The following is a 21191-nucleotide window of genomic DNA, read 5'->3' on the forward strand; positions in this document are numbered from 1 at the left end:
GGAACTGCAATTTTTGGCACTTCAGCTTTGTCTTCATTTTTCAGAACCAGGAGTTGCCGCTTGAGCTGTTTGTTAGCTAGCTAATAAAGCTAATGTTAGCTACACGAGTTGGCTCAAAACTTGGTCACCGGCTGAGCAGGACGGAGCTGCTTTTGTAGCCTACACTCCGATAGCTTCCAGGATCGGCTTCCATACAGTGTGGAAATACTACGCAGTGGATGTGCTATAGTTGTTGAAGGTGCTTTTTTTAATATGACCTGTAACCCCACGAACTACTGTAGGTAGTCAATTACTTATAGTGCTCCTTGGCCATGGAAGTAACGATTGTAGTACCGTAGATAGTACGCTTGTTCGCCTGTTAACGTTTGCAGCTTACTTTAGAGCATATAAACTCACAGTTTCATGCATTCCTCACACTTTTGTTCTTGTGTTTTTGGTTTGGAAAGGTTAAAAGATAGACCCCACTATCCAAACTTTGTAAATGCAGAGGTATCACTCTTACAGAGGAGACCCACTAGAAGCGGACAAAGTGAAGTTTGCCCTCATTTGCATAAGGTTAAATGATGTTCAACTTTCGACCCTTCCTTTTTTTCACATCGCTGGTCAGTCCCACATTGCCAGGAAGTCAACAATACCTTGCAAGTCGATTCACTCATGCCAAGTAGAAAATTAATGGGGGCAAACTTTGCTTCATGCTGCTTCCAGTGGGTTTTTAGTCTTACTAAAGCCCCATGTACACTGCTGGAGGTATGTGGAGAAATCCAAAGCTTGACAGACCTGCCGTGTTCGGGGGAGGGGTTTAGCGAATGATCAATTCAGGTCAGGCTTATTTACGACATTTTGGTGCTTGATTAGGTAAAGAAAGTGTAGTTGTTTGAGATAAAGTATTTGATGTAACTTTGTGACTTTAAAGAAAAAAGAAAAAGGACAGAAGTGTTCGAAGTCAGTGGGGGGCACAGATGGTGATCTATCAAAAATAACTCACAGTACGAGCGGATGGATGGCTTATTGGCGTTGTCCTTCTATTTGTCGCAATGGACAACTAAGTAGCCCGTCAATAAATGTAAAATACTGACTAAAAACTGCAGAAAAAAAAATAAAACTTATATCACAATAGTCTTTTTTTTTACGGTATATGCAATGCCCATCAAGTCCAATTTTAATTTGAAAAACTCTTTAAGGTATAGTCTGCAGAAGTCAGCGGTCAGCATTCATTTTGCGCAGTTTGGCCGGCAGGTTGTCCTCTGGCCGACCCCCTACCAAGGGGATCTGAACTGGGGTTAAGGTTGGAGCAGTGATGGTGCTTATGGCTGCTGGTAGTCTGTGTTTCTCCAGCTCATCCTCCTCAGGTTCTCCATCCAAGGACAGCAGCTGGACCTGCTCATCCAGATGTGCTTGCGTCACAACCGGGATGGAGCTGGACCTCAGCCTCTGAATACTAAGTGGAAGGTCTCCTGTGCTGGAGGCCTTCCCCCCAGGCAAGGCTGACCCTGTCTTCAGTCCCCTCCAAAGGTTCTCCTCCTTGGTGGAGCTCATGCGCTGAAGTTTGCTGGGCAACCTGTGGGATTGGTCCTCTACGTGGTCTGCATAGTCAGCTGACATAAGCCTTTCCCTGCGGCCTCCTCGGCCATTGTTACCCAGCTGAGGGGATAAGGGGGTGGGTGCAACAGAAAGAGAGTTGGGCGACTTTAATGGGGACTTCTCCTCCTGCTCTTTGACGCTGTATGGAGGCGTATTGACCTCAAAGGTGTTGTGGAACTGGGAGTAGTCGACTCTGAAGAAGCCCTCCTCCAGTGACATGACGGGGAGGAAACGATGGCCCCACAAGACTTCATCTTCGGTGTAAGATGTCCTCGCCTGGCATGTCATACCTACGATGGAGAGAAGAGACATAAGTATAGAGAAATATTTCAAATACAGACAAGAAAAAGGCAACACTGTGACATTACGAAGGAAATTGTGGGGGCTATTAAAATTGGACAGACAGCCAGGCAGGGAACAGAAATGAAAAGTGGAGAATTGCTTTAGGGAAAAGGCAGACAGAGATATGAAGGGAAAAAAAGACAGACGGAGAAGAGCTTGTGCTATTGAATAATTAAAGACCATGAAATTAAACATTCCATTATATATTTTATTTTATATTACTAAGTAATGCTACTTGCTAGGAAGTTATGAGGAATATATATATATATATATTCAAAAATGATAATTCGCTCTAACCAGTGGTTTCCACGATGCCCTCTAGGATGACAACAATCTCAAACTGCTCGTTCATGAGTGAGCGCTGCGACAGATCAAAGAACGGGCTCTTGGTGTTGATCTCGTGGCAGATGGTTAGAGGCGACACCAAGAAGAGCTGGTCCGCCCCTGTCCCAAAACCCACGTCCAGCTCACACTGATCCAGGGGCAGAAACTCGCCCTCTGGGGTCTGCCGAGACTGGAAACATAAATGATCAGGATATATAACATTTTCATTTAATTATTGAGGATAATTCTTCACATTTCTCCTCCACAACAGCGTCAGAGCACACAGTAATGGTAGCAAGTAATAACAATAATAAACCTATATGCAACTGAATACCTAATTGTGAAATTGAACCACCACTAAATGCTTAATGTTGAATTTAAACACCACATTCTTTATAGCACTGAAATAGATAGTGTATAACTTGGGAAAAACTCTCTCTAAATGTATATGTATATGTGTGCATGTATTTGTTGCAGGTGTAACCCCCGATGGGAATGTAACTGAAGCTGTGTTAAGGGTCCCATGAAATAGCTTTGAGAAGGCAATTTTTCTCCATGGTCAGACATAATTCCACATTTAATAGGATGTTGAGGTGGGAGTTAAAGTGAGGAGGGAGTTTTTAGAGCAAAAAAGCCGGCGGGACAAAGCCTGCAAACTAGAAGTGATCATAGATGTGTCCTAGTCCCCAATAAGTGGAGGGAAGGGATTAAGAGGGGCATGTTTTTGCCCTGAGCCTCAGACTTTATTTTGATGTTGCTGCAAAATGATAGCACGTAAAAGCACACCTCTGACAGTAGGTGTATTTATTTGCCTTGAGAGTTGGATGAGTCAACAAAAACATTGTGACACTTTTGGCAGAGACATGGATGCATTTTGATATAACAATACAAAGAAATGAACATGTTGACATATTGTTTTGGCATGATAGATGGCAGACCAATACACCCAGCAGAGGCAACATCACTAGAAATGTGTTCTTAGACCTTAATGTTGTTCTCTGTGAACTTAACTTCTCTAAAAGTGAGAATAAGGGTGTAAAAAAACAGAGGTCTCCCACATCTCTTTCAGACAACATTGGTTACATTTATAGTTTGAGACACTAATCTTTATTACTCACATTGGCAGCACATTAGAGTACTTTAACACTCTGTGGTAGCCTGGCTTCTTAGACAAGTATCATTAGATTATGGAGAACATAGTGCTCGCTCTTGGGAAACTAAGCTTAATCAACTCTTTTAACTGTTAAATGAATTCATGGAATTAGGGACAAGGCTCAAACGTCTCTATGAGCTTATAAACCCTCTTTTCCTGTCAATAACAAGCCTCTTACTCCAGTTGTTACGACAGGAGTGAATGATTTACAAAGGAAACAATGTTTGTTTCACCCAGGGTGAGGGAGAATCAAAGCCCAACCCCTTTTAATTTTACTACCAACATAAGTGAATACAAATGCAAATGTATAACCTAAACTATGTAATATTCTGTTATGGTTCAATTCAAATAGTTCTCCATTTCGCCTCATGTTAACTTGTATGCAAAGTAGCCTCCCTGGGCCTTTGTGCGAGGAGCCACTTGGTCCACAGATGGCACACAAACTGTCATTTGTATTCACAGGGATGCTGAGGACAGAAGGGTGTGACATTTCACAGGAAGACGTCTGTGCCCACAGATCCCTGGCATGGTGAGGGAAAGTGTCATGCTGTATCAGTGATCGGCGCTCCTGGAATATGCAGACAGGGAGCCTATGTCCCATGTCGACTGAAATTAAATCAGAAAAAAACTCCAAAAGCAAGAAAGGTTGATGTTTTAGAAAACAGAACAATGTTAAAAAAAATGTGGCCCTGGTAAGATATATAAAGATGAGCTGTAAAAAGCCACACCACCAGTCTACTGGGTATATTCTTGAAATTAACAAGGTATTATAACTTCATTTTGGCATTTGCTACAGTAAAAGGTGTAAAAGATGAGGTGTAAATGTCAACACGTTTTTTGCACGCTTACAGTACAGACAATTTGGGAAATATACTTTGATTGATACCACTCTTATATTTGTAGGATGAAAGTGAAGCTACAGCCAGAAGGCGCTTAGTTTAGCATAAAGACGAAATGGGAAACAGCTACCCCATATAATTGTACTTTGTGTGCAGTTATTAACCAGCTTCATGCCCTCATCCTCCTCCAGCATCTCTTAGACATAAATATAAAAAACAGGCTAAAATAACATTTAAATTCAAGTTTAATACTTTTTCTATTGATTTTTCCATATTGCTGTTGATCTCTAAAAGCTTCCTCTGTCTCCTATAAGTGGGAAGAGCACATGCAATTGTTTAAAAAAGCCTGTCATGATTATATTAATTTCTTTCTTTCACCAATCCTTTAAAAATGTATATTGTCAGTGAGATATTTTAGGCAGGTGTCCCATTTGTCAGCAACGCTGATACAAGTCATTGAGATTGAAAAACAATTTCCTGGGAAGTCATATTCAAGCCAATTCTAGTCATGAAAGTGAAGCTGCTATTTTTCACATACTGTTCATAGCTCCATTTTGCAACTAAATTAAAATCTGCCAAGGGAAACCTGCTTGACACTGAGTGGTTTTAACAAGGTGAAAGCTTTGTGTGTTCTCTTACTGCCGCTAAACAGTCACTGCCACAAGGGGGAAATTAATGGCCTTTGGAAGAGGACCTGCTATAGAGGGAGTGCTTAATTTACCGAGCCACCTGAGTTTCAGGTTGAATGAAAGCAGGCTCTATCCCTGGTGACTCACTTCCTCAGTGACTGTGTGTGTGCGTGCGTGTGTGAGCGAGCGATGCAAAGACACACCAACAGTGACAGTGAAAGTTAGAAAGAATCATGCGTGTACATGTTTGTCCTTATGTGTCTTTAATGCAACTGTGTATTTGTGTGTGCTTATGTCCATTGTGTGTCCAGCTGGAACCTTTGAGCTGGACATCAAACGTAATGCTCCCACAGACGTCACATTTGAGCTGCCAATTCCCAATCTCTCGACAGCACCATTAAAGCAAATTCAACTGTTCTTTCTCTTTGCGTCTTCTTCTCTCTTTCTCTTCTTTTTGCTCGTCCTTCAGAGTTGGATAGTGGCAGATGTCGCGAGTCATGCTGACATGTCTGCCTGCCTGTCTATCTGCTACAACTAGCCCTTATGACTTATCTCCTGCTGTGGAGTAGAGTAACCTACTAAGACAAGCGTCTGTTAACACTGGGGAGCACCACCCCGCTGTCACTCGATCTTGTCTTTTTGTTTTTTGTCTGAGCACTTTTTCCTATTAAGATGAGTGTGTTTCTTCCATGCACTGTTGGCAAACCACGTGCAAACATGTTTCTTTACATTAAAATCATATTCTGCCAGTGCTTCAGGGGTCAGTGCACCACTGCATTCTATTGATTTATTAATGAAAGCTGCATTAATATTAATTGAAATTCAATGACAGTTCTCTTTTTAAGTTGATATGCATTATGGATGTAGAGAAATGCACAGTCTATCCAAGGAATAATGTTTCTGCTGATAATTACCTCCTCCAAGGAAGATGTGTTTTCAGTTCAGTTTGTCCGTTTATTGGTTTGTTTATCTGTCAGCAGGATTACAGAAAAATTACTGGCCGGATTTTCATGAAACTTGGTAGAAGGGTGTAGCATGGGCCAAGAAAGAACCCATTCAATTTTGGTGAGGATTCAAATCACGAGACGGATACACTTTATATTTTTCACTTTCATTAACATTGCGAGATAGGGCATTTGTGCTGCATTCATGTGTTGTCTAAATTATTGGAAAAATTTGTTTCCGACTGGGAAAATTCACACTGCATTAACATTGTGAAATAGGGCATGTCTTGGCAGAGGTCTGAGCTCTCAGAGTGCCCTTCTAGTTCAATTTGTTATCTAGGTCAGAAGTATCTAATGAAATTATACTCTGGGTACATCTACATTACTTTTTTCAATAAGTGCCTGTCATATTTATTTATTTTACGAAAACGTTCCAAGCAAGTGTCAATTACTAGAAAGTTCTGAAAAGAAAGAACTGGGAAAAACACTCCCAGGACCAGTGACTCCCATTTCACAACTCTATTTTTACGACGCTTCAGTCCTCAGTGAAATTCATGGAGGCAATAAGCCCCAGCATCAAATATATATGTACCGTATGTTATTATGAAACGGGTAGCTCAAATCAAGCAATCTGATTGGTTCCTTTGTGTCAGGCCGAACAATGGCCCTTAGCTGTGATGAAATCAAAACATACCATCTGTCATGAGCTATTGCTTAAACACAGTCTGGGGAAAAAGCCACCTATCAGAGGGCACTAGCAGCACCACCTATAAGGATGCTGGAAGGTGATATATTGAGTAGACAGTGTATAAATATTTTATAAAACTTGGTGATATAAAGATAATAGTCTTATATCACGGCTTCCTGAATCATTGTGAAAAAGTGTGTACAAAATAGAGTTGAAAAGAGTTAAAATACTGCACCGAAATGTGCTTATTACATACACAGCATATATTTTAGACAATTTCCCTGACAGGTTTGCTTTTTTAACAAACCTTAAACAGTTATACTGTAGATGCACTCCTGCATAATAGTTACGTTGCATTGTAAATAACATGAGTGCTCATCAAGAATGTGGCCAACTTCATCCAGGTATCCAGGTCCCATAAAAAGTTACAACTCATGCCTATCCCTGAGAATTGATTGCAGTTGCCATGTCACAGTGCGTTTACACAGCTTTGTCATTAGGATTTACTGCAGCATTTCTCATATCTTCAGTCAGCTTCGAGGACAACCCATCTGACGGTGACCTTGAGCTGTGCATTACCTGAAGCCCTGGCATTGTTCCCACAGTGCAGGTATAGTAGTACTATGGGGTGATGTAGAGTAAATTTACTCTACACTACCCCACTGTACAGTCTGACATCACAATGCCATAGCTTTATGGGCTCATAAACACATCACTGTGTCTGTTAATGTGCCCTTTAAAAGACATAAAAATACTGAATCTATTCAGCAGCAATGCCACAGTGGTATCCTGCACACTGGCCGCTGTAACAACACATTTAATATAGAATCTAAAGAAAATAGAGGTTTAATCCTAAAATAAGGTATTTTATGTTTATTATATTGTCTCACTGTCCAAGAAAATTCATGAACCATGAAACGGCACTGTATAAAAGTGAGCTCAGAAAGTTTTGATTGTTTACCGCTTGTCCTCGGGTCATGACTGATGGCACAGGAAAGCGATGTTTTTTAGCAGATCATTAGCAAAGACCTGTCTGATCAACTGATCTTTGAAAGAAAGCCAATGTCTGTTGAACTAAAAAAATCTGAAACAGATGGGTCAGGAACACTTTAAACAACAAACGTTCCCTGTTGCAGTAACTATATTATGCTCAGGCAGGATCGTTTACTTAAAAAAAATTAAAATTAAAATTAAAAAAGGACCTTAGAGGTGAAATTGAGTATGGTGCAGTGTAGCCAGTAGTGGTAGTGTATCTACTCTGCAACAGTACTGCAGCAGCTTGTTTCGCTTTTCATGTTGTGAATCAGACCTGCTCACAATTCAAGTTTTCCACTTTTCTACTGGGCCTTAAGGTATCAAATAAAGACTATAAACTAAATTATCCCATATATTCTTCTTTAATAATAAATCTGTAGGGGCTCCATGTGGTATAAGAGAGGTCATTCTACTAGACCACATCTGTAATATTGATACACAGATGGTTCTGACCAAAGTCAAACATGACAGCATGCCCCATGGGTGAATATCTAACTGCTTTCATTCTGTTTGAAAGAACCAAGTGAAGCGTCATAGACAGCTATTACAGAATATGAAACTCTCTGAATGTAACTATTGGCCTCTGTAAAGTTGTTGATATAGCATTTTCTTTGCCTTTCTAGGCTGTTAAATAATGAGTCAATGGGAATGAAATTAAATAAAACTCATTATAGAGAAAGCTGGAACATTAGGTTGGTTTTACTGTAAAGTGTCTTTGAGTACCATGTTAAGCTCTATATAAATCAAATGTATTATTATTAATAGCGATAATAAGTTATTGAGTCATGGTTTTTGATGTGTTAAACTGAGTGACTTTTATTTCTCTAATGGATACTTTAACTGTTATCAAATGAAAATGAGTCATTTTTCATTTGATAACAGTTAAATCATCATCATCATTTAAAACACTGTTTTAAATGATATCATATGCCTGGATCAAATCTGAGCGCAACAAAACATTAAGTATGCCCACATTAATACTAACATACTGGGCGCTTTCTGGTGACTCTCCCTCAAGGTTCAGAAAGTAAACTGTCACTTGAGATCATCATGCTACTCCACCCACGATTAACTCTCCCTGCCAAAACAAAGCACTTGCTGTCCTTTAGATATCCGCTCATGTTTGGACTGGAGAAAAGACATTCCTGCTACAGTGAGAAAATACAGGGCTTGCACATAAAACACAAAGCTGTCAAATTATATGATGGATTGTGGTGCACGGACAAGAATTTTGACATGGCAGAAAATAGTGCTGTCCAGCTATCGGCCATAGATTTTGCAGAGAATTTTGATTTAGAAAATGCAATGATTGACTCTGCAGAGTCAGTCTCTTTTAGTTGTGAAGTTGACAGAAAATGTTTTCTCTTCTTTTTTATCATAGCCAGCAGCTGCCTCAGCGCCTTTCATCCTCAGATATTCCTTCAGCTCTGAAACCAGCTTACACTTGATACAGAGGTACACTATATCACCGTCAACTCTCAGTGCTTCAGATTAGTGGCATTTTGTCTTTAGGCAATACTGAACTCAAGAAAATGATTTACCACACAGTAGAGAAATTGGTTAAATTGATATCTTAGTCAACAAGTGTGCTTTTCCACCTACTGTCCCCCGGGGGCCCATTCAGCTCATCTATGGACTTTGAAGCAGAGGCTGAACTTACTAAACCCATTGTACCAGGCCACACACTGAGCAGAAACACACTGTGCTTAGGAAGACTCTAGCTACTGAAGTAGTTGCAGGGAGTAAATGCTAAGTCACTAAAATACATCTTGGAGCCCATATTAAAACCATAGCCTCTGCATAGAGACCCTCAGGGGATGCAATCAATTCTGGAGATGAATAGAAATTAAACGCATGACTTGAAAAGCACCCTTATAACACAATGAGCATTTTAAAAACAGATTAAGTGACTGTCAATTAGTCTCAGCCTTTATTATGGCCTTTCAATAGGCAAATGCTCACTGCGCCAAAGTGCCTACTTGTGTAGTGATTTTGGATATAGGCTATTGCGCACCTTGACTATAACCTTTAACCTACCTTAATGAGTTTGCACCTAATCTGCGCGGACACCATATGACTGTTCCGCAGGTTCCCCACTCGGAACATAAGACACAACTTCCCGTCTCGCTGCGAAATGACCGCGTCCTGGCTGAACATCAGCGTCTCGGCGCGCTTCTTCGGCTGCGACATCTTGATGAACATGCAGCCGATGAGAAAGGCGTCAACGATGGACCCCATCAGCGACTGGAAGAGGAAGAGGATGATACCCTCCGGGCACTTCTCAGTGATGTAGCGGTAGCCGTAGCCGATGGTCGCCTCCGTCTCGATGAAAAACAGGAACGCGGAGGGAAAGTTGTACACGTTGGCGACGCACGGGGTGTAGGACGAGTCGTGGCCACCGTGGCTCAGGTCGCCGCGGATGTAGGCGATCACCCACCACATTGAAGCCATGACCAGCCATGCAACTGTGTAAGTGAGGATGAAGATGAGAAGGTTCCAGCGCCACTTGAGATCCACCAGCGTGGTGAAGAGATCGGAGATGTATCGGCTGGTCTCTCCGCCAAGGTTACCGTGCTGGACATTGCAGCGACCGTTCTTCTCCACAAACCGCTGCCTCTTTCTCTTCGCCGGTGCAGAAAAAGTCGTGTCCCGGTTGGTGTTTACCACCTGGTAGTCCTCACCAAATTTCCGCCGTAAGGCTGACATTGTATCAAATAGCCTTCCTACTTGTGACAAGTACTAATAGGCTACTTGTTCAGAACCAGGGTCTTTGCGCAAGTTTGGAACCCCCTGCCCAGAACCATGCAATAACATTCAGCGCGCGACTCGCATCCTGTGAGGTGGAGATGCGCCACTGTCCTGTAAATTAATCCTAAGTGATCAGAGATTCTGCGCAATACATGATTCAGATTCGGTCCTTTACGCAAAGGAGTCTGCTGCAAGTGACAACTTTTTGTTCAGGTCTCATCCATGGAAGGAATAACACACCTTCAACATTACATTTAAAACAAAAGCTGCATTCAAACAGCTCGACTCAAAGGCTCTGTCCTTGGTAGGTCTACTGACATGCTGTTTCAGTAGACCTGTGAATATGAACGGCAGGCTACAGTGCGCACTTCTGCCTGAGGGAACAGTTCTGGTAGAAGTGACTGCAAATTAAAGATTGTAGACGAATTGCAGCACGTATGAGAAATTCCTCGGTTGACGGTGGGTGGGGGCTGATGTGAGGGGACAGAGAGGGAAATGGTTTTGTTTTATTTGGCCTGTACCCAAGAGAACAGCATCCGAGCGAGTAAACAATTTAAGCGTGAAATCACTAAAATGATCGTACTTAGCCAATTCACATTTTCACATCCTTATATGAGGCCGCTTTTAGTTTTTCATTTTATTTTATTTTACATTACTTTTAAATGTGTTTCCCCTAGTCGAATTATATATTTATTGCGGAGAAGACTGCCTACTATAAAATTGGTTATTCTGACATTTGTGGTGATTGTTGGCTATTTAGTTCCCCCTAGTGGTACTGCGATGAAAGTAAACCTGAGGTAATAAATGGCGATATACTGTATGAACCGCATTATACACTATAGAATACTCCATTTGAAGTCACTGTGTCAGACAAATGTCTCCATAAAACTACATGTGTTCATTGGTAGGTTGTATTATAGGGGTTGTTGGAATACTTGCACCTTACTACATATGTTAAATTAAGATAAAATAAGATAGACTTTATTAATCTCACACTGGGGAAATCCCTTGTTATAGCAGCTCAAAAGAAAAAATCACACACATCAGAATAAGACAGTACACATTAAATAGACATTGGAAAAATATACAAAAAGTATTATAAGAAATAGAAAAAAATAGAATAAGAGTTATAATAATAGTAATATGTACACTATAAACACCCTTATTTTAAACAGACAGGTAAAAAAAAGTGTATATACAGATATACAGATGATTAAGGTGATTAAGATGATTAGAAATGTCATTTTGCACATAAATATCCCAGTATTGAACTATATGTTTGTACTTTGTCTTGTTCTGTAGCCTACCTGTTTTTATATCTTGTTTGCACCTTATGTTCATTTCAGTTTATTCTTTTGTTTTTGCACCGGGACCAGGGAAACACAATTCCGTTCCTCTATTTACTGTACTGCACTGTGTAGAGAACAATAAAGGATCTCTTATCTTACATTGCTTCACACCAAGTCCCTGTGGAAATATTATCAAATGAATATGACTAGATGTTGTCAAAACTAATTACACAATATAATTATGGAATCATTGCTGCTCCCTTTCAAATGAGGGCAGTGATGTGATCAATACTGTGTCTGTTCTTTGTTTTTTTCAATAGTAAGATTGTATCAAACCGCTGTGAAAGCAGGTAATGGCACCAGTCCTAAGAGGATTATAAAGTTTGAATGTATGGAAAATGTTGCAACATTTTGATTTCCTCTGTAGTTCCTTCATCATTGTCAATTTATCATGTTACACTCCTACATCAGCCCACTTACCCTGTTGTTTGAGTTAACTGGAAATAAAGGAAATTGAGGCTGATGGAAAACAGAAAGAGGGAGACACCCTGTTGGACTTAATCACAGGCCAGCTGTCCAGTATTAGGAGTGTAAACTAAATAAATGGCCATGTCAACAAAATGGAAAAAACTCTTTTACTGGCCAAAGTTTTTAGATTTGGACATACTGATAATTGTGATTTTTGTATGGTATGAACAGTGGACTCCAAGCACAGGCCATGAACTCATCACTGTAAGGCATTCAGCTGATAACTAGCAGTTGAAAAACATTGTATTCAGTTAGACTGTTTTTGCTCTTGACTCTTGGAAGAAAAACATGTGAACTAAGATAATTGAACTGTAGAAGAACAGTGTTCTAATTTTTATAATACTTGATGATATTAAATATCAAATGGAAATGCTTCAGTGGTGAAAGGAAAGCTCTCAAGGATTATTATGTAAGCAATTTAAATAACCAGTTCTACCAAGCCACAAATGTAGTGCCTCAACATTTAAGAGGAAAGGACACCGACATCATAGTGAATCCATCACATACCAACAGAAACTGTGCTTTTCAATCTAAGGAATAGAACGGTAAGAGGGCAAAAATTGTGCAGTTGTGAAGACAATATAAACAAAAATAATGAAGGTCTTAAAATCTGTTTATTTTGACTAAGGGACATTATATAATGTAGGGCCATAACATAAGGTCATAATGAAGGACTCACCTTAATCAACAATGTCTGCAGTGAAGTAAATTCCATGATGAAGTTTGTAATTAATGAGATTACCAAAAATCAGTGCACAGTAAAGTTGGGTATTGTGCTCCACAGCTGTTGTCTACTTTGGTAATCCAGCGCTGTATTTTTGTGTAGGGATGCACCAATCTGATACACCAATTGGCATTAATACTGACTTTACTAAGGCAACTACTAAATGTGACCGATGCATATTACATACAGTTTATTCATCCATGTCATCATACAATTCAGTGTTTTAACTACCATTCAGTCATGGAGGCCACTTACTCAAAATGTAGGGCCCCTGGCTTCATGTTACCTGAGCTGATAAAAAATGATCTTAATGAGTGAAAGCACTGGTATCAGATTAGTAATATGTATTGGAATGTGAATGTATTATACTATGACACTATGATAGACCACTGAGGTTGTCCACTGAGTCTCTCTCAAACCCAAACCTCAGCAGACTTCGCCTGTCTCCTCTCACGACCCGTCCGCTACACCCATAATTCCCCGCGCCAGGACAAGATGGACGAAAGCAGCGACCGCCGGAGCACAGTGTTTTGGCAATAAAACCCTAAAGCGACGAACACAGAGAGAATATAGGCACGTTTGAAACCAACTGCGGTCATGTGTAGGTGAGTGGGAAGCTAAATAGATTTTAATTTGTGGCGAGTGCTTTGGCTTTGTCGAGATTTACGCGACGGAATTGTCTGGCTCGGGGAGATGAACTGAGACCCAGCATCATTGTTTCTGTTGCATGGGCCGTAATGCGGATTTTCAGTGGGGCAGCTAGCAGCTAAATAGCTAGCTCATGGCAGCTTGATTGTTATAAACACAGCTGCCTTAAAGCGCAGTTTTATTTAGCTCGGTCGCTGGATCTGAAGTCCATATGTAGCTACCGCAGTCGCCGAGGAATGTTTTGCTAGCCGAAGCATTATGCGGTTGTAATTACAGCTAAAGTTAGCTAACAATAAATAGAGCGCCAGACAGATTTGATTTCACGAGCGTCATCAAAGCTTGGGAATTGGAGAATGTGCAATTTATGCAGCTGACCTGACTTTAAATCAAACTTGCTGTTTAATTTCTCTTTTCACTGCTATTTTTTTCTGTGAGTGATTAGTGCCATTTGGTTTTAGGATGCTTCCCCACATATTATTGCATTTTAAATGGCCAATGTATGCATTAATAGTATCAAACCATGGATCCTGTTTAGTGTTAGCCAGCTTGATAGCAACACTAGGTATCGTTAACAGGCTAAACGTTACATTGACCATAACGGATCAGATTAGACATGTATTGACTAAATATGTGGCTTATTTGAGACCACAGAACTTAAAGTGTTGTTGTGACTTAATTTGAATGAAAGATATTTGCTTTTAATGCGTCTTAGCCTATTGTTTTGATTGAGGACGTAAAGGTGCGTTGATTGTCTGATTGTGGCTAAACCGGCTAGCTTGCTATGCTAACTAGCTGGCTAACTATTATGCATCACAAAAGCTCATCCGCTTTCTGTTGAATTCCGTGTCACGTAGCCAAATGGTCGGCTGGTCTAGACTAAACAATACAATCTCTAGTCTTCTGTGCTCGTTTCGATACACGTACCACTTAGCAGCCGACTGCCCAATTTGTTTGAAATGTCTAGCTGTAGTTGACCTAAATATCGTTTGTTTTAGGCATGTGTAGTGAACCGATTAATTTGCCAATATTGCAACCATTGCCCCCCAGCTTTTTCATTCATGTTGGTTTATTAGCCAAAGATGGCAACCGGCGTAGTCCAGCATGCATTAAAGTGCGAAAACAATAAAGATGTTTGTATAAACGCTATCAACCTACTGCACATATTTGATTTTGGCTACAGTCCAAGACACATGTGGTGCTAAATGCCGCAAGCAGAACAATACGGGATGAGGATTGAATATTTCAGAGGGAATTTTTGATGAATTTTTCTTCTTATATTGAACAAAATAATAGAAACGTTTTAGTGCTGAAACATGGAGTGCAGAGCTTCCCAATTTTTACTTTGCAGTCACTTCATCATAGATCATTGATATTATTCATCCTAAATGTGTGTCTTTTGGGGCCTTTTTAACCACATTTTTGTATTTTACTAATACCTTGGCACACATTGAATCCATTCATTTATCTTCTATTAGAATATCTTGAATACATGAATATACAATCTAGTTTCTTTCATGATGACTGACCTCATTTATTCAATTCACTGATAAATGTGTCAATATGCGCTGCTGTATTTGACTAAGTTTCCCAAAATGAGGTGTTTATTTGAATTCAGAGATTTCTCATGATTAGTTTTTTTCCTCAGTGTGAATTAAAGTATTTTTTGCAACATATTTATCAGGGTTTCCAGTTACTGTAAGCAGTGCTTCCTTTAGGTAAAGCCTAATAAATCCAATTAAGTAATGAATGGGCGACTGAGAGGAAATTCAGAGAACATTGTAGTGCACGCAGTACACACTGAAGGCTATGTAGCAGTTACTAAATTTACTTTACTGGCCAGACTTAGAGGTGAAATGTTAAACTAAAGACTTGGGCTACAATAAAATGTGACTTACTTTGAATTGTATGCTTATTAATGTCTGAAATCATCAATACTTAACATGACACATTTATTTTTATCTGCCCTCTCTTCCAGGATATTTTTTTCCTGCATTCCTCTTTAGATTTATTGCCCTCCTTCTTCCCTGCACAAAGCAAAACCATCACTATGAGTATTATCCAAGACAAATTAGGCAATGAGTTTTTGCGCAACGGTGGCATGGATCCCAATTTTGCACCAGGTATGCTTATGTTCAGCCACCTGCCGCCCGTCACCAGCTTTACACGGCTGGCCTCCCAGTCTGTTATGGGCGAACTTCCTCACGAGATGATCCTGAAGAAAGAACGCGACTCGCCCCCGGAACACCAAGGAGCCACTGCTGTGAACACCGGGGGCTTCCTCCAAAGTATGGGCATTAAGCAGGAGCGACTAAGCGAGCTGGATTACCGTATGCCCCTCTATGGCGGGGCTGGAGGAGTAGGGGTGAACTGTGCTGAAGGGGGCGCAGGGAAGAGTGGTAACGACATGCCGGACATGTCTTTCGGCAACCACCACCACCAAAATCACCAGAACATGCTCCTGCATGACCTCAGCCTCAGCAACGTTCGTTCCCTTGGAGAACCGGTGAGAAAGGGTTGTGGTTCTAAATCTTGTTTAGATATAATATTTAGTTGAATTTGACATATTAATTTGTGCTTAGTTTGCCCCCTTACTGCTTAAGCACAAATTGTGACAGGCTTTTATTTGTAGACCTTTGTTTCCTCTTGCACTAGCGATTTCTGCCTCTATTTGCCATTTTATAGTGGTAAACTTACCTTGTCGTTTGACTTTAGATGCATGGAAGACCGGGTAAAGAACCAAAAGAGTCCTCAGGTAGAAGAGGGCGGAGGAGCAATGGGGATGGGCAGGGAGGCAAAGCACGAAGAAAACGCAACGATGCTGCAAAGGTTAATGACTTATCTGCTTCCTCATCTCTGTCACTACACCAGAAAAAAAAAATTGTTCTTTTGCTAAAAACCTGTCTACACATGAAAAAAAGGCATTTGGCCTTTAAATTTGTTTGTGCTTTGCTAACGTGATGTGTAGAAGTCAACAGTATCTTACTTGTCCTCTCTCCTTTTAGGCCATGATGTTGGATGCAGATGGAGCCTACTTGTCCCCTAACTCAAAACCACATATCTGTGAGCACTGTAATGCTGCCTTCCGCAGCTCTTACCACTTGCGCAGACATGTGCTCATACACACAGGTGAGAGACATTCGCTGCTTGTCAGTGCTTTACTTTTCTCTAGACTGAGTATTTTTCCAGAATGTATACATTTAAAGTATGTCTAAATTAAAATATGTATTTACCAACTATGTCCACTACTCCTTTCACTAAATGCACCATTGCTGATTAGATCTCCTATGCTGAAAAAAGTTATATAAGATGCACATAGGATATGTAAGTTCAGAACAGATACAGCTACAGAAAACAGTCTGTACAAGTTTGTGTCAAGACTGTAAAGGCACTACCAAATTATAATAAAAGTATGCTTAAGATCCCGGTTGTAATTTGTATATATACATTATATAATATACATCCCCAGATCCATTTGCATGGAATCTGGTATAATTTTATGTTACCAAGGTTGCCCAAAAACAACACACAATTTTCCATTAATAAACACAGCACTCTCAGAACCCCTTAGACATTAAATTACACTCTTCACTAACCTCCCCTCTCACTAATTTGCCCTTCACTATGAGTGCTTGGGGCCTTACTTGAAACCAGACATGGCTAAGGCCAGGGATGACTCAATGACTACTCATATATTTCTGGACGTCTTAGTCATTCTCTTTGCTGGAAATTCCTCAATTGGCTCTTTGAACTTGAACTCATAAATGATTTAAAGTAAATCATGACTCTTTTTTTTTTTTTTTTTTTTTTTTTTTTTTTCTCGACCTCCGTTCATTTTAAATCATTTGCCTTGATTTTTCCATATTCCTCCGAGTGTTACTGTATCTTACAAATGGTCTCTGCAGTCTAGAGTATTTGTATATCATAATTTAGACATGGGAAACAGTGTTCTGCAAAGGGGCCCTGTGCCATTCTAAATACACAATGCAATACACTCAGTTTCTTCAGCATATTTATTATTAGTGTTAGACTGTTTAGCATGTGAGTCTCATACATCTTATTTTGTATTGATGCACCAGGTGTTTGATAAAATGACACGGGTTCATGTGTCACTGTGACCATATGGTTAACGCAGTTATACGACAGGCTGAGAGGTAATTAATTAATGTGGTGAGCGGATTGTTGTACTCTTGATCGCACAGGTGAGAGGCCTTTCCGGTGCAGTCAGTGTAACATGAGTTTCATCCAGAAGTATCTCCTCCAGCGGCACGAGAAGATCCACAGTGGTGAGTCGCTGCATGTGGATATGGAGTGAACTGAAGTGTTTTGGAATGACTGCGTTCACTTGTCACCAGTATCAGTTTATATAAACCTTGCTATTGTGACACAAGGCCTAACACTGTCCTATGTCGTTTGCAGGAGAGAAGCCTTTTAGCTGTGACCAGTGTAACATGCGCTTTATCCAGAAGTACCATATGGAGCGACACAAAAGGACACACAGTGGCGAGAAGCCATATCGCTGCGATACCTGCCAGCAAGTAGGTTATAGCTAGTCTGTTTGCTAAGTAGCTAATACCACTGTTTTGTCTTTTAATTTTGTGCATTTTGCCAGTTGGCTTTGTATATACTTTATGAATCGTCCTTTATTGAATAGTGTGTATGAGTAACATGCATTATTATCATTAGCATGTGGGCCATTCAACATTTTGTCTTTCTGTTCTCCAATCCCTTATAAAGCCATTCAGTGTCAGAAGAGTTCAGGGAATGTAATGTTTGCTCATGAAATTCAATGGTACCTTTTGCAGTATATTTTCTGTTTTTAAGAAATTAATAATATTTAGCAATAACGCTTCCGTCCATTCAGTGGAAACTAAGCTTATACTCCTCTCTTCGTCATCCGTTTTCCCTCCTTTCTCTACTTTTAGTTTTTCTCAAGAACAGACCGGTTACTGAAGCACAAACGAACTTGTGGAGAAGCCATAAAGAAGGGCCTGGACCCAAGCATGCTGGAGCTCAGCGAAGCGGAGCTAGGCCAAGGCAGCTATTCACTCACTCAGGGAAACTCTACCACCTCCGGGCGCAAGAGGGCCAAGTCCAAAAACGGTGAGGGCGGTGAGCGCAAGAGGAAGAAGAATGCCGCTGCATCAGCAGCCTCGTCGTCTGGGGGGATGGACCGCGAACTGGGCCTGCAGGACTTCAGCATGGAGCACCCCTCGGGCTCTGGCCCCGCCATGCAGGGACGTACTCCCAAATTGGTCTTTAAAAAAGCTGGCCGCAAGGGCCTGGACAAGGGCCTCCTCTCTCTGGAAGACAGTGCTGACGGACAAAAACGGTTGGGCCACAAGCCTGGCTCCATGGATCATGTGGAGGTTTCCGACCTTGATAACCTGGGTCTGCTCCAGGGAGCCGGGGCCAACAAGCAGGGGCCCGCCACCAGCAGCAACTACGATGATGCAATGCAGTTTGTGAAAAAGCGGCGCTACCTCCATGCAGTTAACAATGACTATGGAGCCGGCTCATTGCACATGGCATCCCAGGGCAATAGTGTCATCCAGGGCTCCCTGGGGCCTGAACCCACGCTGGCCATGCTGGACTCCTCTCCTTTGGAACTAAAGCACGACAAGTCCTGCATTCCAGATGAGGTACTGCAAAGCCTGTTAGACCATTATAGCCATAAGCCAGAGGGGACGCACCACCATGACGTGACTTTCGACCTGTCGGACCACCCACACCACGTAGACCTCCAGCCAGCAGCCCCCGTTACCCCTGAGCTGGAGGATGACTCCCCCAACGGTGGTGACAAGACAGCAGTGATGAGCGAGTACTCAAAGTTCCTCCTGCAGGCCCTTGAGCGCACCAGCCATAGTGGACCCTTCCCCAGCCTTGGCCCAACGGGGCCTTTCCCACTCCTGTCCAGCAGCTCCAGTCCCACGGGGCCCTTGTTCTCAGACAAACACGTGTACGCCACATCCCCAATGGATTGTGGCTACCCGCCTGCTGTCTCCTCCCCACTGCCCATCGTCGCCCCTTTATCAAACTCCTCCTCATCCTCCTCCAAGTCCCACTATGGCATGCTCGTCTGCTCCCCCTCCCAGGCAGGCTACCACATCAGCTTGGAACCTACTAGCCACCAGCAGCTGACTCCATCTCAGGAGCTAACGGAGCAGTTGGAGAAGCAGCACTCCCCTGGCACCTTCAACCTACCTCCCCAGGACCTGACTCTTTCAGCAGAGGGCTCCAAGGGGCAGCAGCCCAAGGCCGGAGGGAGCGCTGCACCCACCAACGGCTCCAGCTACCCAGACCTGTCCCCACTGAACCCCCCTAAAGAAACCACGTACCAGATCGAGAACTTCGCCCAGGCCTTTGGTTCCCAGTTCAAGTCAGGGCGGGGGACCCCTCTGAGCTATGGCAGTGATCCTGGGACAGAGGTCGACCACCGAATACGGACTCCAGTGTCAGAATTCTCAGGGTATACCAGTTTGTTAGCTGACGTCAGTGAGCCAGTGAGTACAGGATCAAAAACCCAGACAAGCCAAAGTTTCAGATAAGGGTCAAACGAGGTGAATCCAGTAGGGGACTGTTCTGTTACTGTCCATACAGTCCCTATACCCATCCTAATTTTGTTCTTGTAGCAAAGTTTTGTTTTTTTATACACTGCCATTAAATGTTGATACAAAATGACCAGGGAGGGTCTTTCATGGCCTCAAATGCAATTTTTTAAAAAATATTCTCACTTTTATGTATTTAGTTGCTTCATTTTTGTTTAAAAGTAGTGATTTTGATATGAACGTACCGTAGATTTAAATGTAATTTAAAACATTTAGAGGGTAGCTATAAACTTTGCTTGATTTCTTTTTCTGAACCCTTGTGTTTTACCAATCATCATACCATTGTAAAGTAATAATGAATAATGTTGATAATTTCAATAATTACATTTGTGGCAGGGAAAGGCCCAGAATTCAAATGGCAAAAAAAGTATATATTGTCTGTTACAAGAAACGTATTAACTCAGGAAAATAGGCAAAATTGTGTAATAAGACTTTGTATAATGAGATGCAATTAGCACAGTTTTTACAGGTGTACTTTGAGACTACAAAGCTTTGATTTTGTGTTTTTTTTTTTTTTTTTTTCTCCAAACTTGTCAGAACAACAAATTACAATACATGATCACGTTTGGTTTCGACTGCATGTTGTTGAGATTATGGTACTGTTGTGTCAATTGTGAAGACATCCACATTTCTTTTGAGAGCCACGTGCACGCGAGGTAGTGGAGTTCAGCACACAGCATGTTCTGAAGTGAAGAGGATGTTTGAACATAAGTGGCTGTTCTGTCGGCATTATGCGTCTGTTTACGAAGCCTATCTAACCGTGCACTCCTCTGGTTGTGCCCACCGGTGGCCAGTAGAAAAGCCACAGCTTAGACAAAATTCAACCCATTGCTGTTCCGGCTTACTCAGAAAGCAATGAACATGAATTTGTGATCTTTTCATCATGCTGTTGCTGAAGTGATTGATTTTTATTTTTTTTTAAACAAGTCACCACTTTTCTACTCCACTCCTTGCTGTTCCTTTTTGTGTCAATGGAATCAAACAAGCACTTTTTTTAAACAAATCATCATTGGAAGCAACAACAACCCATTCAATTTGCATTTGTGATACGATGATTATTAATATTATTTTTAAGAGGAGAAAACTGTGAATGAGAGGGGGGGGGTGGGGGAGG

The 21191-nt window shown here is 41.4% G+C and overlaps 2 protein-coding genes and 1 long non-coding RNA gene across 6 annotated transcripts in view; 2 read left to right on the top strand and 1 right to left on the bottom strand.

Annotated features, from left to right (window-relative positions):
- Positions 1–5256, top strand: part of LOC114548701 (uncharacterized) — a 37353-nt gene extending 32097 nt beyond the window's left edge. For 2 of the 3 annotated variants that reach the window (XR_003691392.1, XR_003691390.1), the window contains exon 4: positions 3863–5250. This is a non-coding gene — a long non-coding RNA (uncharacterized LOC114548701). Of the gene's footprint in view, positions 1–3862 lie in introns of all 3 variants that reach the window. The other variant, XR_003691391.1, reaches the window with a different exon arrangement.
- LOC114548699 (G protein-activated inward rectifier potassium channel 1) lies at positions 1142–10241 on the bottom strand. The gene is made up of 3 exons (XM_028568725.1): positions 9573–10241; positions 2221–2437; positions 1142–1871 (listed from the first exon to the last, which is right to left on the bottom strand). The coding sequence occupies exons 1-3, from the start codon at positions 10239–10241 to the stop codon at positions 1198–1200; spliced, it is 1560 nt and encodes a 519-aa protein (XP_028424526.1). The 3' UTR covers positions 1142–1197.
- Positions 10242–13233: 2992 nt separating this feature from the next.
- On the top strand, positions 13234–20613 carry znf281b (zinc finger protein 281b). Of its 2 annotated transcripts, none has more exons than XM_028568592.1 (7): positions 13234–13429; positions 15448–15975; positions 16185–16298; positions 16475–16598; positions 17663–17755; positions 17889–18007; positions 18395–20613. In XM_028568592.1, exons 2-7 carry the CDS (start codon positions 15520–15522, stop codon positions 20015–20017), a joined length of 2529 nt encoding a protein of 842 aa, XP_028424393.1. In that variant the 5' UTR covers positions 13234–13429; positions 15448–15519; the 3' UTR covers positions 20018–20613. The 2 variants fall into 2 exon arrangements, with proteins under 2 accessions (XP_028424393.1, XP_028424394.1); XM_028568593.1 differs by having other exon boundaries at positions 17672–17755.
- Positions 20614–21191: the final 578 nt, after the last annotated feature.

This window comes from Perca flavescens, chromosome 21, assembly GCF_004354835.1.
Source record: "Perca flavescens isolate YP-PL-M2 chromosome 21, PFLA_1.0, whole genome shotgun sequence".
Classification (NCBI taxonomy): domain Eukaryota; kingdom Metazoa; phylum Chordata; class Actinopteri; order Perciformes; family Percidae; genus Perca; species Perca flavescens.